At 42.1% G+C, this 20,584-nt stretch overlaps 1 protein-coding gene across 2 annotated transcripts in view; it reads right to left on the bottom strand.

The window, feature by feature from the left end:
* Positions 1-20,584, bottom strand: part of PALD1 (phosphatase domain containing paladin 1) — a 167,082-nt gene that overhangs the window by 21,519 nt on the left and 124,979 nt on the right. The window contains exon 19 of one of the 2 annotated variants that reach the window (XR_009533781.1): positions 3,688-4,013. Coding sequence is in view for 1 of the 2 variants with exons in the window: in XM_060112532.1 (XP_059968515.1) it covers positions 3,957-4,013 (57 nt within the window). In the remaining variant the exon portion in view is untranslated. Of the gene's footprint in view, positions 1-3,009; positions 4,014-20,584 lie in introns of those variants that run through there. The other variant, XM_060112532.1, reaches the window with a different exon arrangement.

Here is a 20,584-nt window from a genome sequence, read left to right on the forward strand (position 1 = left end):
AGCTCCCAGTGTTACCTGGCCAGGGCCAAATCCAGCTCTCCCGCACTCCCGAGGAAGTTGGCCAATGTTCCAGAACCAGTACAGTTTCAGCACAAACTTGGTGGAGTGTTGCTTCTTTCAGGGGTGAGGCCTGCTGGGTGGGGGAAAGGTCAAGGAGAATGTAATGCTGGGAAGGAGGGAAAAGTAGCAATGTTCTATTTGCAATGAGAAGCATAGAGACGGAGACAGGGAGCAGAGGCCGCCCAGGATGCCTCACGGGAGCCTTCCTGGGATAGGACTGATCCAGCAGTGCTGGTTTACTAACAGGGGGTCAGTGATGTGGTTGGTGATACTGATGGAGAATTAGGCTGAGAGAGCATTTACTATGTTATTTAAATGATTTTTCTATACTTTCCAAACTTTCAACATGAGTAAGTATTGCTTTCATAATCAGGGGGCAACATTAAACAAAGTCAAACCTATAGGCTCATCCATATCCATTTTCTATGTTGCTTCCACAAAGTTTTTCCTGGCTCCTTGGGGGGACAGTGAAAGAGCCCCTGTGACCTGTGCCAGTGCATGTGCCATGGCTCGGCGGCCACCAGCCAGGACTGCTGTCCCAGCAGAGGGGGCTGGCCCGCCTGGAGGTCATGAACTTCCTGGTGACAGGTCTGTGGGGAGACTGGACCACTGCCACGGATGCCTACCTGAAGGTCTTCGTTGGTGGCCAGGAGTTGAGGACCGGCATGGTGTGGTACAACGATCACCCCAGGTGGACGACACGCCCTGCCAATGGTGTGGGGGGACCTGAGGGTGCAGGACTCTGGCTGGGACGATGACTACCTTGGCTCTTGTGACCCCAAACTTACTGCACAGAAGTCGGAGGTCAAAGACACCTGTTCCCTCAGTGAAGGGACTCTGGAGTTCGTGCACAAGGTGACTGGTGCCCCACACCTGAGAGGAGCTGGGTGCCTGCACTACAGCCCTCAGGAAGTCTTGGGGGAGCTCTCAGGAACTGCAGTGGGGCTTGCGGGGAGGGCTCATCCCACCCAAAGGCTGGGCCTGCTGCCTTCCCCAAGAGCAACCAGAGACATCTGGGTTCCCAGGAAGCTGAAATGCAAGGGACATAGCTCCGCTGAGGCCCTTCGTCCAGGGAAATAAAGGGATAGGAGGTGACTGACGGGGCAGATCAAGGGCTACTGGGAGGAGGTGGGATGGGGATGGGACCTCCCCTGCTTTTTATTCCACCAGGTGCTCTGTAAAGGTGCTTTCCCCAGATGCCCTGGCTGGGCAGTGAATTCACGAATCCTTATACAACCCGTAACTGGGCACTGCTGGGCACTGAGAACCACGGGGTTTATTCTTCGAGCTTCTGAGCTCTGAGAATGAGGACAGCCTGCTGCTAAGTATCTGGATCCTGTGATGTGGGCTTTGGGTGGCTCTCAGCCCCGGCCTGTCCTGCTCAGAGCCCCTTGCTGTTCAGGGAGTGAAGGGGCTGCAATGAACTTGACTTTGCTCTAATCCCAAATCTCCTGAGACCACTTAGGGGCCTTCCTTCCATCCTCCCCATCCTGCACTGGGAACCAAACAGAGCTGTCCTGGCCTCCCTGTCACCCACCTCAGTCCTGATAACCCTCTCTGGGTGGGTCTACTCATGGAAAAGTCCCGGGTCCCTCTGAAATTAGTAAGCTGCTCTGGGGTTCCAAGGAATAACAAAAATGCCTGTCGTGAGTGTATTTCTCTCTTGGTGGAAATTGAAGAAAGAGGTGTACCAGCCACTCGACTATGACATTCAACAAAAACCTTCCTGTAATCCTCAAGAGGGCCTTATGCCACAGCAAAGAACGCTTTCAACGGGACCCTGGATCTGAAGCCCGTGGAGTCTGCTGGCGGCCCACCTCTACAGAGGCTCCTGACTCGCTATCCCCAGATGTCCTCCGCTTGCTGACATGTTGCGTGTTACCCATCCTGGGTGGAACAGGACACAATCACAGTCCCCACTCCACCCCCAGAGGCCAGGCCCTGAAGACTCTTGTGGGACCCAGTCACAGGGAAGACAACTCTGTCTCTCACTGCCTACCTCAGACCCACAGGCTTGACCCCAAGGCCCCTCAGGATCTGGTCTATTCTCTTCCTCTTCTCCAAAGGCCCATTTTAAAGTGTTTTTTTTGTTTTTTGTTTTGTTTTTTTGGGTTTTTTTTGCAGTACACGGGCCTCTCACTGTTGTGGCCTCTCCCGTTGCGGAGCACAGGCTCCAGATGCGCAGACTCAGCGGCCATGGCTCACAGGCCCAGCTGCTCCGCGGCATGTGGAATATTCCCGGACCGGGGCACAAACCCATGTCCCCTGCATCGGCAGGCGGACTCTCAACCACTGCGCCACCAGGGAAGCCCAAAAGTGGTTTTTATTTTTAACCAAAGCTTCATCTTTAACCCAAAGATAAATTCTATCTTTTAGCTCTTCTCCAAACCAAATGAAGACAAACAAAAAAATCTGCTGGTACACACTGATCAGAATAGCTATCATCAAAAAGTCTACAAATAATAAATGCTGGAGGGGGTGTGGAGAAAAGGGAAGCCTCCTACACTGTTGGTGGGAATGTAAGTTGGTGTAGCCACTATGGAAAACAGTACAGACATTGCTTAAAAAACTAAAAATGGAGTTACCATATGAACCTGCAACCCCACTCCTGGGCCCATATCCAGAAAAGATGGAAACTCTAATTCAAAAAGATACGTGTACCTCAAGGTTCATTGCAGCACTATTTACAATAGCCAAGACATGGAAGCAACCTAAATTTCCATTGACAGAGGAATGGATAAAGAAGATGTGGTACATATATACAGTGGAATATTACTCAGCCATAAAAAAGAATACAATAATGCAATTTGCAGCAACGTGGATGGACCTAGAGATTATCGTACTAAGTGAAGTCAGACAGAGAAACACAAACGTCATATGATATCACTTATATGTGGGATCTAAAAAAAAATGATACAAATGAACTTATTTACAAAACAGAAATGGACTCACACACACATAGAAAACAAAAACTTATGGTTACCAAACGGGAAAGGGGCAGGGGGGAAGATAAATTAGGAGTTTGGGATTAACACATACACACTGCCATATATAAAACAGATAAACAATAAGGACCTCCTGTATAGCACAGGGAACTAAGTTCAATATCTTGTAATAACCCATAATGTAAAAGAATCTGAAAAAATATATATATATGTATAACTAAATCACTTTGCTGTGCACCTGAAACATTGTAAATCAACTGTTCTACAATTTTAAATATCCGCTGGTAAACCTAAAATAGCATTTTCCCCACTTCTTGACAATAAACTTTCAAATATAGTAGGGTCTACTCTCAGAACTCGATTTGCATTGAGAAGCAGAGCCTCTCCGAGAGATAGAATCTCAATATGAACTGGTCTCAGAACTGAGATGACTCATCTCCTGTCTCCCCCAGTGCACACCCTCCAGCCGCTGCTTGCCCCTCCCCAGGGGCGGGAGCTCACTACCTCTGAAGGATGCTCATTTCATAACAGGATGATTCTGACTCGTTAAGACAGTTTTTTTCTCACCTTCAGCTCAAGCCTGACCCTCCTCCCTCATGGTCTAGTCTTTTCTCTGGGCACCCAGACACCCTCCTCCCTCATCATCACTAGACGGCAGTAAGGACCCATGAGGTTTGCTCACCGGCCTTTGTTCATGCACAGCGTGCTTCTGGTCCCTAGAGCACTTGACAAGCTCTAGCTCCTCGGGCCTCACAACAGCCTCATAACAGTAGGCAGGGCTAGTCTGGGCACGGATGGAGAGGCGGACACTCAGAACACTTTCCCATCGCCTCCAGTTCATGCATAAACAAGTGCACCAGCCTGGAAGCCAGGCCTCCCCACTCCTTGGTCAGTGCCACGTTCGTCATGTTGGATCACACTCCCAGGAAGCTCTGGGGTCGGATGGTTGTGTCAGTCCCAGCTCTGCTTCCTGCTGGCTGAGGGACCGCTCAGCCTCACTTTCCTCATCTGCAAAATGAGAAGCAGGACAAGAAAACGAGGGGTAAGAGGGGGAGAGATTGTTCAGGCAAGGATTGCTCTCCTCCTTGGCACTTTACCCCAACTACTGATGTGTAGGACTGGCTGGTGGCAACATTGCAAAGAAGCCATCTGGCGGTTAAGTGCAGGAGTTCTGGACTGAGCCCACCTGGGTTCAAACCCCAGCTGTGCTGCCTACTACGTGACCTTGCGTAAGGATTAAATGAGATAATGCACATTAAGTGCTTAACACAGTGTCTGCCCCAATAGATGCTCAAAACAATACTTTTTTATTTTTATTTTTTTTTGCGGTACACGGGCCTCTCACTGTTGTGGCCCCTCCCACTGCGGAGCACAGGCTCCGGACGTGCAGGCTCAGCGGCCATGGCTCACGGGCCCAGGCGCTCCGCGGTATGTGGGATCCTCCCGGACCGGGGCACGAACCCGCGTCCCCTGCATCGGCAGGTGGACTCCCAACTGCTGCGCCACCAGGGAAGCCCCAAAACAGTACTTTTAAATCTGAACTTTAATCCTCCAATATCCACAGTATGCACCCTCCCCTCACTGCCAGCTCCTTTGCTTGCATGATTCTATACCCTCCAGATGCCTAGCTCCTACTTGACTCCCTTCCCAAGTTGGATGTTTATCCCTTAGTTGATAGGGAGGCACGGAAGGTGGTTGGACAGGGAATGCACCTGTTCAACAGGAGAGGATCTGAGCACGTGAGGGGCTGTGCAATAGGCCGTGGGTGAGATGAGGAGGCCTGACCCTCCCAGCTGCAGGTCTAGGAAAGGGTACGCAAACCCAAGAGGTTGGATGAATATACACAGCTGTTGATGGATTGAGGGAAGGGGCTGGAGGGACGAGGAGCAAATAAAGATGATCCCACTGGTTCTTGCCTTGGTAACTGGGAGCAGGTGGGAATCATCCCCTGAAATGGGGAAGAGAAGTTCAGAAGGGAAAGGGAAGAGTTTCTTGGAACAAAGGTTTGAGGTTTCTGGAACTCAACCCATGGAACCCACCCCAGCTCCCTGGGCTGGGGAGAAATCTGAGGATCATCAGCCTCTGGGGTGGCAATGGAAGCCATAGGAGAGGATAAGTTGACTCCAAGGCCAGTGAATGCAGACAGAACAGAAGCTTGATGGTGGAAATAAAACACTCCTGGTAACTGGAGGTCTTGCCCCTTGAGAATGACCTTCATAAGGTCCTTATATGTGGCATAAGATAGAGGTATATCAGTGAAATAAAACTGAGGACCCAGAAATAAATGCATGCTTTTTTTTTTGGCCATGCTCTGTGGCATGCAGGATCTTAGTTCCCTGATCTGGATTGAACCCACACCCTCGTCAGTGGAAGCCCAGAGTCCTAACCACAGGACTGTGAGGGAATTCCCTAAACACATGCTTTTATAGCCAATTGATTTTCAACAAGTGTGCCAAGACCATTCAGTGGGGAAAAATTAGTCTTTTCAACAAATGGTCTGGGAATACATACTTGCCATACATACAGGAAAAAAAATGAAGTTGGACCTTTACTTCACATCATATATAAAATTAACTCAAAATGGATCAAAGGATGTTAACTAAACTTACTGTGGTAATCATTTCACAACATAGGTAAGTCAAATCATGCTGTACATACACCTTAAACTTACAAGATATGTCAACTATTTCTCAATAAAATTGAAAGGAAAAAATAATAGCAAGCAGGAATTCTATGTATTCCACCATTACAACTTCACTCAGACTGTACTCTGTATGCTTTAGGAGTAGATTTTCCATATCCATACTGATGTCTTCTCATGATAATGTTTATCATTGATAGCAGTTGTGTTTTTCTTTCTAATGTTGGAGATATTTTCTTAGGATATTTAAAAAAATTAACTTATCACCTGAAAAAAAAGTGGATCAAAGACCTAAAGCTAAAATCTAATATTACAAAACTCATAGAAGAAAATATAGGTATAAATCCTCATGGATTAGGCAATCCTGCCTTGTGTTAGGCTATTGTTTCTTAGATTTGACACCAAAAACATAAGCAACAAAAGAAAAAAATAAATAAACTGAAATTTATCAAAATTAAAAACTTTTGTGCTTCAAAGAACACTATCAAGAAAGTGAAAAAGACAACCCACAGAGCAGGGGTAAATTTTTGCAAATCATGTATCTGAAAAGGGTCTAGTATCCAGAATATATAAAAGAAATTTACAACTCAACAATAAGACAAATAACTCAATTTTTAAATGGGCAAAGTATCTGAATAGACATTACTCCACAGAAGATATACAAAGTGACCAATAAACACATGAAAAGATGTTCAACATCATTAGTCCTTAGGGAAATGCAAATCAGAACCACGAGATGCCACTTCCCATGTGCAGATGGCAATTTCTCAAAAAGTTAAACCTAGAGTCACCATGTGACCCAGCAATTCCACTCCTAGGTATATACCTCAAAGAAATGAAAACGTATGTCCACGTAAAAACATGTGTATGAAGACTCATAGCCCCGTTGTGCATAATAGTCAAAAAGTGGAAACAACCCATCACCTGATAATTGGTAAACAAAATGTGGCATAACTATACAATGGAATATTATTCAGAGATGAAAAGAATAGAGCACTGATAAATGCTACAACATGGATAAATTTTGAAAGCCTTATGCTAAGTGAAGGCATCCAGACACACAAGGCCACATATATATATCATATGATTCCATGTATATGAAATTTCCAGAATAGGCAAACCCATAGAGAGAGAAAGTGGATTAGTTGCTGGATATGGGCTTCTTTTGTGGGTAAGGAAAATGTTCTGGAACTGATAGTGGTAATGGTTGCACTACATTATGCATGTACTTAATGCCACTAAATTTTACACTTTAAAAGGGTGACTTTTATGGTACACAAATCTTAATTTTAAAAAGGAAAAGCATTTAGTTTTAGGTATGGGCTTATTCTGATTTTTTATTTCTTTCCATGTTAGTTTTGGTAAGCTATGGTTTTAAGAAAATATTGATTTTACCTAAATTGTCAAATTTATTGGCATGAAATTGTTCATAATATCTTATGACCTTTTTAATGTTTGTAGGCTCTGTACTGATAATCACCTTTTTCATTCCTGATCTTTTCAATTTGTGCCTTCTCTCTCTTTTTCTATATGTCTTGCTAAAGGTTAACAAGTTTTATTTGTCATTTAAAAAAACAACTATGGCTATTGATTTTTCTTTATGGTATATCTGCTTTCTGTTTCATTAATTTCTTCTCTTTATTATTTCCTTCCTACACTGTTTGGATTTAATCTGTTTCCCTTTTTTGCATCTTGAGATAGATACTTTAATTATTGATAGTAAATCTTTCTCCTTTTCTAATATATGCATTTATGACTATAAATTTCCCTCAAAGCTTGACTTTCGTCACATCCCACATATTTTAGCATGTTATATTTTTATTATCATCCAGTTCAAAGTATTTTCTAATTTATTCTTTGTCTTAGGGTCATATTGAAAGATATTGGCTGATTTCCAAACATCTTGGGATTTTCTTTTGTTTTTTGTTCTTGTTATTGATTTCTAGCTCAATCCATTAGATAACAGAGCATTCTCTGTAAACTTTCAATCCATTGAAATTGATTCCACTTTTGAGACTTATTTTATGGCCCAATAGATAAACAATTTAGAGAAATGTTCAATGTGCCCTTAAAAGAAGATGTATTTCTTAGGTACCTGAGTGCAGTGTTCTATGTACGTTAATTGGGTCAAGCTTACCAACTGCATTGTTCAAATCTTTTATATCTTTACTGATTTTATTGCTGTCTACTTATTTAATCAGTTACAGAGAGAAGTAAATTAAAGTCTTTCATTATGATTGTGTATTTACTCGGTTGCACTGCTTGAATTTTCTTCCTTAGGTTCTCTTTTATATACAGGCTGGATCTTCTCTTCCATACCTATCATTTTCTCTCATATCTTTTCTCCCCCCATTCTCCAGTTTATTTTTATTTCTTTTTCATCTTCTATTTCTCTTATGATATTATTTGTGTTACTTGTTCACTCTGGTATTCACTCTAGTTTTCATTTCTGAGATGGTTTTTCTTTTTAGAAAAGAAAAATAGTTTCTCCTTACTAAATTCTACGTGAACTCTTTTCAAGTCTTCCTTTTGTCCAATTATCCCATTTATGAATTTTTATGATCCTGTGTTATGCTTTAATTTCACACCTTCAGTCATTTTTTTAAAAAATTCTTTTAGCTCATTTTGAAATATTAAAGTAAAAATGTCATTTGTTTTGTAGGCATGCCTTTCTAGAGAACCTCATTGTCTGATGACCTGTTTATGCTCATTAGTCCCTTTTTCTTATTAGAACCCTGAGTGGGGCTGGGTTCCTTCCCTCAACTCTTTTTTGTTGCCCGTGTTTAAGTGAGGTAGGTTTCCCTGTACTCCTGAATGGGAAGAATGGGCAGATTTCTTGGCCAAGATTCATGACTCTAGGGCTCCCCCTTCTGTTGTACTGGAAAATGGCTTTAAAATGTGGCTTCAGAGGAGTTTGAGAACTGCTTCCTGTTACACTCCCCTACTTTTATCTGGATCTTCTCTTTACTTGGTTCCTCACTGTCCTGTTTGGTTTGGATTCCACTCCCAGCCATTTCTCCTCAGTGTAGGGATTTGTCCTAAAAGGGATATTTGGCTGGCAAGTTTCAACGTTTCATGAGGAGATTTCACGCGCTATTGGGAGGATTAATTTACATCATAATTTTAAAGCACTTCTCAAGGTGCCTGGCAGATAGTGTTAAATATGGGATATTTATAATAATTATAATCATTAATACCTATGCATTTTTCCTACATACTAGTCCTACTCATAAACACAAGCTATTTCCTTGATGTGAGTATCTCTTTCCTGCCTCCATGTCATTGCTCCTGCTATTCCGCCCCCTGAAAACCATGTCTGCCACCACGTCTGCCACCTACCAATCCATCAAGAGCGTCTGAGTCTTGTGACAACAGTGGGTTAACTGAACCTAAAACCACTACTCTGGACCACTGAAGCTCCTCATTTCTAAGCCATATATCCCAAACCCCCTTTAAAATGTTATGCCAACGACCTACCTTTTATTTAGATCTTTTACTCTGTGCTAAGCCCTGTACATACATTACCTTTTAATCTCCACAGCAATACTTTGAGTTATAGGCATATTTGGATAGGTACAATTATTGGCCTTATTTTACATATGAGGACACTGAGGCTTAAAGAGATTAGATACTTATCCAAGGTTGATTGTTAGTTGGGATACAGCAGTGATTTTGACCAGGCAGTCTGGCTCCCAAGACTATAAACTCAACCACGGTGTTAAAACTTCTCCAGACTGTAGTCCCCATTAAAGATAGAATCCTATCTTGTGTGGCTGTGTAATCATCAGCACCTAGCATATAGTAGGTGGTCAGTAAAGACTTCATCAGTGAGTTACAATAGATGAATGTGCACAGTACTTTGTGCTGGTCAAATGCATAAGGCTTCAGGATTTTAAGACAAAACTTTTCTAGCTGAAAGGCACATGGAAAAGTCTCCGACACTGCTCAATTTCTTCCAAAGAGCCATTAGTCGGACTCTTACTCAGAACTTCTTTTTTTTTCCATTCAGCTTTAAGCTCAGTGAGACGTTTATATTTTCACAAGCCCTTGGCCACTAGTAACCCATTACAAAACTCCCAGACATGGCCAAGCATGGCCCTCAAGACATTCACAAAACCCACAGCAATTTTCTAAACTCTATAATCTGAGGCCACCACTCTCACAGAGAAATCCCAGACCTACTGTTCTTTAATAGAAATGTCAGAAAATTAGGAGCTCACTGATCAGTTAGAAATCCAATTTTTCCAGACATTGGACTTTCACTTGGATGTGGACTTACTAGGCAACTGTATGTGAACTGGGCTTCTGAGAAAGACCCAGCCTTGAGCCAGAAAACCTGGGTTTGGTCCCTGCTCTGTCACTTGTTGGCTGTGTAATGCTGGGCAAGTACTTCTTGCTGGGTCTCAGTCTTTCATTAAATAAAATAATTAGGAATAACAACATTCTGCTTATGTCACAACATTGTTAGGAGTACATTCAATAATGTATGTGACAGTCTTTGTAAACTGTAAAGTCCATGCTATACAAAATCAAAAGAGTGAGCCATGGGAGCCAGCTGGGAAGGCTGGGCTGCCATGTTTAAACAGCCATGAAGGGACCATTGAAGCAAATGAGTGAGCCAAGAAGGCACCTAGTGAAAAGTGAAGAACGGAGCAGAGAAAGAAGAGGAGATGAAAGACTGCAGAGTCTGAAAGAGAAATACAGAAAGGACAGGAGAGAGGGAGGAGCCTGATGTCTTTGTAGTTCCAGCATTCTGAAAGATCCCCACAGTAATATCCTTACAGCAACCCTCATTATCTCTATTGATTAAAAAAAAAAAGCAGGAGATTCTACTTCTACTACTCATTTCTATGATATACACGTTAGCATTCTAGATTCCTGTTTTATTAATAGAGACTTCTCAGTAGATATTAATGTGGTGGGGTGAACCTCAAAGCAAGGGTGTTACCAATGCCCTCTCAGTGCTGTCCAAGTTGGGTTGATTTCACATGAAAATGTCAGCATCCACCATGCTTAGATCTCTTTGTTAAAACAGGAAAAAGGGGGCCTCCCTGGTGGCGCAGTGGTTGAGAGTCCGCCTGCCGATGCAGGGGATACGGGTTCGTGCCCCGGTCTGGGAGGATCCCATATGCCGCGGAGCGGCTGGGCCCGTGAGCCATGGCTGCTGGGCCTGCGCATCCGGAGCCTGTGCTCCGCAACGGGAGAGGCCACAACAGTGAGAGGCCCGCATACCGCAAAAAGAAAAAAAAAAAAAAAAAAAACAGGAAAAAGTTTCCATTAATTTAATGGTGTATGAATTCGCTGGTGGTTGCTATACTTATCAGAGGCTTTTGAATCTTTTGGAATAAAATAGAAAAAATAGAATAAAATAATCTAGCACATAGTAGGTGCTATTTTATTTGAATAGTAGGAATATTTGAATAAATATGAATAAAACATTTATTGAATGAATAATATTTGTGAGATCAAATACCATAGAATAATTATCCTTAAAATCTCCCCTGCTGCAAAACACCTAGAAAGGTCAAATTAAATATAGTGACATGTATCAGAAAACGTAGATGAGATTTCAAATAAGTAAGAGAAATCCCAAGGAGCCAAAACCAAAGAAGTAATAACTATGGAGAAAAGCAGGCAGACCAGCCATGGATGCCCTGAGGGCATGTGCCTATCCAGGAAAACCAGAGCCCAAGTTATAATGACCAGAGGAGTAAAAGGCAATCATGTCTTAGGGATGAGGGTGGGGTAGGGGAAATGAAGCTGAGATTATCCCACATAAAACCTAAATAAATGCTCAAAGGGCTAATAATGTCAATGAAAGGTGAGACTAGAAAGAGAAAGTATTTACTGGAAAAGGGAGTCAAGAAAGATACTTGTTTGTCTCACTCTCAAATCTGAGTGGAAGGACAAAATCTCTCCTAAAACATCATAACCACAGACCTACCCCTGCCCCTTCATTTGAGTTTCAAATTTACACCACATGTATGGGTTAGAATATGCCAAGCCAAAAAATTAATACAAATAGATGGGTTGGTAAAACTGGGAGGTGCCTCATAAAACCAAAGCAAACCTACTTTGGAGGAATTTCTCAACCCAGGCTTTGTGGGATTCCCACAGATAAAGACAATCAAGCATGAGCTCACAATCTAAACTTACAAGCAAAATGCTCAAGGATACAAGCCACTATGAGGGGAGAGTCAGCTGATATAACAACATAAAGGATTTGATACACTAAGGGTTACAGGTATTGGCATGACTAGACATAAAATTTTAAATGAGTATGTTTGAATGTTTTTAAACGTTTTTAAAGGAATAGAAAACATAATCACAAAAGTTGGAACAGAATGAAACAGAGAGTTTATAAGTAAATAATAAATCACTGAAAGTAAAAATGAACTAAACAAAAATGTGGAAGTTTGACCACATACTATGTAGATAAGGCTAAGGAAAACAGGTCCACTCATGCATTGCTGTAGGAGTGAAAACCAGTGCCAGCCCTATGGAGGGTATATATATGTATATATATACATACGTATGTATATATATACTCTGTATGTGTATGTGTAACATATGTATATATATATGTATATGTGTATGCATGTGTGCATGTATACATGTAGTTTATAACAAAATTGAACATATATAAGGTTCTGACCCAGCAATTCAACCTCCGGAAATTTATACACAGATACACTTGCACATATCCAAAATAAGATATGTACAAGGTTATTCACTGCAGCATTGTTTGTAAGAGAAAAAGACTGTAAACAACTCAAATGTCCATCAATAGGAGGCTGGCCAAATAAGTCATTGTTCATCCATATAATAAAATACTATGCAAGTGTTTAAAAATAAAAGAATGAGGAAACTATGTGCTGATATGTAAATATCTCCAAACTATACTATTTAATAACAAAATCAAAGTACAAGCAAGATGTATAACATGCTTCCTTTTGTGTGAGAAAGGGAGAAAATAAGAAAACATTTCTACTAGTATTTGCTTGTATCAGTGTGAAAAAATTCTGAGAAGACACCAAAGAAACTAAAAAAAAAAGAAAAGAAAAGAAAAGGAAAAAAGTGGCACCTGTGGAGGTAAGTTAGAGCGGGGGCAGGTGGGTAAAGGAGCAGGAAGGAGTTTAATCACCATATATCTTTTTATATTGTTTTGATTTTTGCATCTTGGTAAATGTATTACCTAATTTAAAAACTCAGCGGATGGATTAAATAGCACATTAGACAAAGCTAAAGCAAGAATCAGTGAACTGAAACAAAGAACTAGAGAAAAATAATGAGAACACAGTACAGAGAGACAAAAAGTAGACAAGAAAGAGTATAACAGACCAAGAAGAGAGAGTGAGAAGGTCTATTATATTGCTAATTGCAAAAGTCAAAAACAGAGAGAATGGAGGCTTCCCTGGTGGTGCAGTGGTTGAGAGTCCGCCTGCCAATGCAGGGGACACGGGTTCATGCCCCAGTCTGGGAAGATCCCACATGCCGCGGAGCGGCTGGGCCCGTGAGCCATGACCGCTGAGCCTGCGTGTCCGGAGCCTGTGCTCCGCAACGGGAGAGGTCACAACAGTGAGAGGCCCGCATACCGTAAAAAAAAAAAAAAAAAAAATAGAGAGAATGAGAGAGATGGAATATATGAAGGGATAACGGCCAAGATGTTTTCATCATTTTCCAGAATGATGAAAGATGTGAATCCTCAGGTGCAGGAAGAACAAATCCCAAACAAGATAAATTAAAAGCAATTCATATCTGGATACATAACTTTGTTGTACAATTTCAGAAAATAAAAAATGAAAAGATCTTAAAAACAGTGCCTCCCCCAACCCCAAAACACAAATTCTCTATAAAAGTAATGACAATTAAACAACAGCAACAATGGAAGCCAGAAACAGTGAAGTAACTTCAAAGTATTGAGAGATGTCAACCAGCAATAACTTCAAAGTGTCAGTCAGCTGAAATTATGATTCCAAAACAAGAGTGCAACAAAGATGTTTCAGGCAAACAGAAACTGAGAGTGTGTGCCACCAGACACACCCACTGACACCCTTCTAATGCGTGCACTTTAAGAAAAAGAATTATCCCCAAAGGAAGCCCAGAGAATAATGAGAAAAGAAATTGGTAAATGTGTAGGTAAATATAAACAAATGTTGACTGTATCAAGTAATAGTACCAATGACTAATTTAGTAGAGGAAAAGTAAGCTAGGACTAAAATACCAGAAAAAATAACCCTCAGAAAGAGAAAGGGTGATTTGAGATAACAGCATACTAAGTATCCCTGGAAAGGAGAATAACAATAAAGAATGTTAGATCTTGAGAAGAATGCATGTTAGCATTTTTATGGGTAACCACTAAAGAATCAGAAAGATTCTAAGATCTAAGCCATGAGAGGGAAAAGAATGTACTTTTTTAAAAGTTTAGTCAATCTATCACAAAAGAAGGCAGGAAAGGAGAGCAGAAGGGGAAGCAAAGAAGAAGCAGGACAATGAAAAAACATAACACGTGATGGCAGAAATAAACTCTAACAGAACAATAATCACAATAAATGTAAATGGACTTAATGCAGTTGTATAGTTACTCAGATTGGATGACAAAACAAAATCTAATTATGTTTAACAGAGACCCACTTAAAACATAAGAACACAAGGAGTTTGAAAGTAAGATAGATCCCCACAGTGAGTACTAATCAAAAGAAAGTCGGTACAGTTAAAAATGATTAAGATAGTAAATTTTATGTTATGTATAATCTACCACAGTCTAAAATAGCAATAGTAAGAAAAAGTTGGGATAGCTCTATTAATATGAGACAAAATTGACACTGTGGCTAAAAACATTACTTGGAATTAAAAGGGTCACTACACAAAGAGTTCAATTCACCAAGAAGGCAAAATGATACTACACTTGTTTCATAAAACAGCCTCAAAACCTAAAGCAAAAACTGACAGAACTCTAGCTGCAGGTAGAAATCTACAGATGTTGAATGTCTTCACAGTGGGAGATTTTAATGATTCTCTCAGTAATTAGTCTATCGACAAACCATAGATTTGAACATAGAACCCTGCAACCAAAAACTAGCAAATAGATATTCTTCTCAAATAAATAAGAACATTTACAAAAACTTAACATTTAGTAGACCACAGAGAAAATTTCAACAACCATCAAAGAATGGCTGTCATATAGGCAATATGTTCTGACTACAATGCAACTATGTTAGAAATCAATAACCAAAAGATTGTATTTAAAACTCCATTTTCGGACTTCCCTCGTGGCGCAGTGGTTAAGAATCCGCCTGCCAATGCAGGGGACACAGGTTCGAGCCCTGGTCTGGGATGATCCCACACGCCGCAGAGCAACTAAGCCCGTGCGCTACAACTACTGAAGCCTGTGCACCTGGAGCCCATGCTCTGCAACAAGAGAAGCCACCACAATGAGAAGCCCACGCACCGCAACGAAGAGTAGCCCCTGCTCACAGCAACTAGAAAGCCTGCGTGCACCAACAAAGACCCAACACAGCCAAAAATTAAATAAGTAAATAAAACTCCATTTTCTTCAAAATGTAAAAAGCACACATAAAAAAATAACTAAAGGGCTTCCCTGGTGGCGCAGTGGTTGAGAGTCCGCCTGCCGATGCAGGGGACACGGGTTCGTGTCCCGGTCCAGGAAGATCCCACATGCCGTGGAGCGGCTGAGCCCGTGAGCCACGGCCACTGAGCCTGCACGTCCGGAGCCTGTGCTCTGCAACGGGAGAGGCCACAACACTGAGAGGCCCGCGTACTGCAAAAAATAAAAATAAAAAAAAATAACTCACAGGTCAAAGAAAAATCATAAGAAAATTTAGAAAATATGAAGAAACTAGGCAATAATGAAAATACTTCATACCAAAACTTTAGAGATGCAGTTAGAAAGATTGTTAGAGAAATGGAGAAGCTTAAATGCTTACATTAAAAAAGAAGAAAGTCTAATCCAGTAATTCCACTTCTGGGTATTTGTCCAAAGAAAACAAAAACACTAACTTGAAAAGGTATCTGCACCCCCATGTTCATTGCAGCATTATTTACAAGAGCTAAGATACAGAAACAACCTAAGTGTCCACTGATGTATGAATGGATAAAGAAAATTAAGAAAATCATAGATAGATGATAGATAGATATACAGACATGTATATATTTATAATTATTATTCAGCCATAAAGAAGAAGGAAATTTTGCCATTTGCAACAGCATGGATGGACCTTAAGGATGTTATGGTAAGCGAAATAAGTCAGACAGAGAAAGACAAATACCATATGATCTTATTTATATATGGACTCTTCTCTTTAAAAGCCAAACTCATAAATACAGAGAACAAATTGGCAGGGGTTGGGGGGTCAGTGAGATGGGTGAAGGAGGCCAAAAGGTACAAACTTCCAGCCACAAATAAGTCATGGGGATGTAATCTACAGCATGGTGACTACAGTTAATCATACTGTATTGCATATTTGGAAGCTGTTAAGAGAATAGATCTTTAAAGTTCTCACCACAAGTAAAAAAAAAGATTTTGTAACTAAGTAAGGTGATGGATGTTAACTAGACTTTTTGTAGTAATCATTTCACAATATATACAAACATCAAGTTGTTATGTTGTACACCAGAAACTAATAATAATGTTATACGTCAGTTATATGTCAGTTCAAAAAAGAAGAGTGAAAGTTAATGAACTAAGGATTCATCTCAAGACATTAGAAAAAGAACAATAGAAGCCCAAAGAATACAGGAAAAAGGAAGGAAATAAAAATATGAGAATAAATGAACAAAATGGAAAATAATGATACAATAGAGAGGATGAATAAAGCCAAGAGCAGATTCTTTGAGAAAAGTAATGAAAATACATAAAAATCTTTAACAAGAATGATCTGGAAAAAAGAGAAAAACCATAATAAAAATTACAATCTAAAAAAGGGGTATCACTACTGATTAAGAAAAAAAAACTTTTAAGAGAAAGAGAGAGACTATTATAAATAACTTCATGCCCACAAGTGTGAAATTTTACAGACAAGAAGGTTTCCTAGAAAAATGAAACTTGCCAAAACTGATACCAGAAAAAAAGCTGGAGAACCTGAACAGAGCTATTGAAGACATGGACCCTGCAGTTACAAATCTACCCAACTACAAAAACTGAGCCTTCTACAAACTCTGCCATAGCATGGAGAAAGTGGAAAAACTCTTCAACTTATTTCATGAGACTGAAGGTGATAACTCGAGAATAACTATGGATAACTCATTTGAGGGGTGAGGAAGAATCCCAGTTTCACAAATCTGTAAAGAAAAGGGAACAAAGAATGATCACAGGATGAAGGGAACAATGCCTGGGACTGCATTTTGGATCTCTAAAATATGCACAGTAAGTACAATCTAAACACTGGATTTGTTAAAGGACCTCCTTCCTTTCATTACAGTTCATGTTTGCAGTAGGTATAGTTTGTATAGGTAGATGTCCTCAGGATCAGTATCTTTCTCATGCATTCTGTGTAGAGTATCCATGGAGCTTTTCTGTCAAGAGTAAACATTTTGTAACCTCAAAAATATATATATCAAAACTATATCCACGTGCATAAGAATGAAGGTGGACCCCTTTCCATACACAATATAAACACCAAGTAGATCACGGGCCTAAATGTAAGAGCTATCTATAAGACTCTTAGAAGAAAACATAGGGTTTTTCATGACCTTGGGTTAAGCAAAGACTTTTAGATATGACACTAAGAGTATAACCAACAAAAGAAAAAAATAGATAAATTGGGCTTCATCAAAATTAACATCATTCATGCTTCGAAGGACACCATCAAGTGAGTGAAAAAACAACTCAGAGAATAGGAGAAAACATTTGCAAATCATATACCTGATAAAGGTCTAGAATCTGAAATAAAGAACTATTATAAATCAATAATAAGAAGACAAAAAACCTAATTCAAAAATGGGCAAAGGACTCAAATAGACATTGCTCCAAAAAAGATATACAAGTGACCAATAAGCAAATGAAAAGATGCACAACATCATTAGCCATTGGGGAATCAAATCAAAACCACAATGAGGGGCTTCCCTGGTGGCGCAGTGGTTGAGAGTCCGCCTGCCGATGCAGGGGACACAGGTTCGTGCCCCAGTCCGGGAAGATCCCACATGCCGCGGAGTGGCTAGGCCCATGAGCCATGGCCGCTGAGCCTGCACGTCCGGAGCCTGTGCTCTGCAACGGGAGAGGCCACAACAGTGAGAGGCCCGCGTACCGCAAAAAAAAAAAACAAAAACCCACAATGAGACAACACCTCACACACATAAGAATGACTATAATCAACAAGTCAGATAATAACAAAGATGCGGAGAAGTTGGAACCCTCATACACTGCTGGTGGGAATGTAAAACAATGCAGCCACGTAGGAAAACAGTTCCTAAAGAGTTACTGTAGACCCACCAATTCCAATCCTACATATAGATCCAAGAGAAATGAAAACATATGTACACACAAAGAATTTGTACACAAATGTTCATAGCAGCATTATTCACAATAGCCAGAAAGTGAAAACAGCCAAAATGTCCATCAACTGATAAATGGATAAACAAATGTGGTATGTCCATACAATGGAATATTATTCAGCCATAGAAGGAATGCAGTATTGATACATACTACAGCTTGGATGAACCTTGACAATATTATGTTACGTGGAATAAGCCAGATACAAAAAGTCACATCTTGTATGATTCAATTAACAGGAAAATCCATAGAGACAGAAAGTAGATTGGCGTCAGGGGAAGGAGGAGTGACTGCTAATGGGTACACGGTTTCTTTGGGGGAGTGATGAAAACGTTCTAAAATTGATTGTGGTGATGGTTGCACAACTCTGCGAATATACTAAAACCCACTGAACTGTACACTTTAAATGGGTGAATTGTATGGTATGTGAATTATATTTCAACAAAGTTGTTAATAATAAACCATATGGATGGTGTCTGAAAATTGCATCTTACGTCTCTGTGGAAAAACTGTGATTAAAACACATTTCAAGTGCTAAGTTTCAGTCGGAGAGGACAGCTGTCATCAGCTACACAGGCCAAAATCAGTAGTTGTAAACTTCAACGTCATCACTGCTCTTTCATGGACCACCCCCCACCAGCATCTCTTGGACATTCGCCACTTCATACGCCGAATGAAAACTACTAAATGCACATTTCAGCATTAGGATCCTTAGAAATCCCGAAGTCCTCACGTTGATTTTATAGATGAGGAAACGAACCTAGAAAGGGGTTAAAACTCTACTGCCAAGAGTCACAAAGCAAGTTTGCAACGAAGCTGGGATTAGAACCTGTCCCCCCACCTCACCTTTCTCTTCCTACAGATTTTCTGCAGGGTTCCACGCCCCTCAAACTGGTCTGAGCATGGTCAAAACCAAACTCCTCACAGCCTGGATATCTGACTTAGGCCACAGGCGGGAGCTAGAAGGGGTTCAGGAGGTCGCAAATTCTAGGAGAGGGAGGGGGACATTGTGGGGAGGAGATGGGGCTGGGTTTCGAGAAGACAGTTTAAACCCCAGTTCCCGTAAGAGCAGGGGACACAGTGGGGGACATGAACTCAAGGGATGAGCCATCCCATGGTGTCACATGTGGTCTGGGGCCTGTGGCTATTTTTTCCTGTCACTAACGCGGTTAGAGGGTGAACTCACAAGAATGGTTCCCCACTTACCCAGCTATCTCCACCTCAGACCAGTATGACTTTGCCCCCCAGAAGTTGCCCTGTGAGTCACTCCACCCGTGGAAAACTCATGTAAGACAAAGGCTGGAGAAGGCCCCAGGCCTCTGGCCTCACCCAAGTCTCTCTTCCCAGCAGTGTCGCACAGCTGCCCGCCCACCTGCACTATGGGTGCAATCACAGACCAGGGCTAGGGAGGAGGCTGGAGACCAGCGCGGCCACTGGTTCTCCTCACAAAGTGAGGAACAGGAGACCCTGTCCTGGGGTCTGCATTTGGGGCCCAGAACCTGGCCTGGGCTGGGGTGCAGGTGTAGGCAGGAAGTGGGCAAGCAGATGTGAACAACATTTATTTTCTCCCCACTGCCCTGGGAGGAGGGAATGGTCACGTGCTTTAACACTCACAGAGGGCCAGGCACCGTTCTGAGCACTTCACACGTAGAAACTCCCCAATTCTTCACAACCCACGGGGTCTGCACTAACATCATCCCCAGTTTGAGATGAGAGAGGCTAAAGAAGCTGATCAGGCCACACAGTTAGTGCTCACCCGAGCTGGCCCAAGTCCAGGCGGACTAGCTCCCGAGCTCCTACTCTGTACTGCCTCTGACAGCCCACACATGCGATGCTGCAGGGAGAAGCAGGGAAGCTGTCCCTGCTGGCCTGTCATCAACACCAGAGCTGAATCTCGAAGCTCTCAGACCCCTGTGTTCTTGCTCCACCCACTACACCTCACCTGTTTGCCCCGGGTTCCCATGCCCCAGGCGGCTCTGCTTGGCAGATGAGCCTCTGGCCCCCTCGGCTTGCTTCCTGAGGGCTGTCAGCAGGCCGGATGAGGAGGTGAGGGCAGGGTGGGTGTTGGTGGGCGGGGGAGAGCAAAGGGGACCCATGACTAGAGCTGGGGGGCGGGGCAGGAAGCAGAAGTGATGTGAACTGTGGCCTGCGTGTTGAGCTGTGATGAGATGTGAACTGTGGCCTGGGGGGCTGCACCACCATTTCAGGAGCCTCCCGTGGGGAGAGAGGGTGTCTCTCTCGTAGGAGCATCTCAACACAGGACTCCAGGTAGGGAGGAAGCAGGGGGTCAAGGAGGCTGGGAGCCTCTGAGTGGGGACAGAGGGGTCTGGGGAAGAGCCTGATGGAGGAGGAAATGCTGTAACCCATAAGGCAAGAGACTTGGGTCCAGACTGTGCTCTGTCACTAACTCGCTGGGCAGCCTCATGC

This window comes from Mesoplodon densirostris, chromosome 1 (genome assembly GCF_025265405.1).
Source record: "Mesoplodon densirostris isolate mMesDen1 chromosome 1, mMesDen1 primary haplotype, whole genome shotgun sequence".
Taxonomy (NCBI): domain Eukaryota; kingdom Metazoa; phylum Chordata; class Mammalia; order Artiodactyla; family Ziphiidae; genus Mesoplodon; species Mesoplodon densirostris.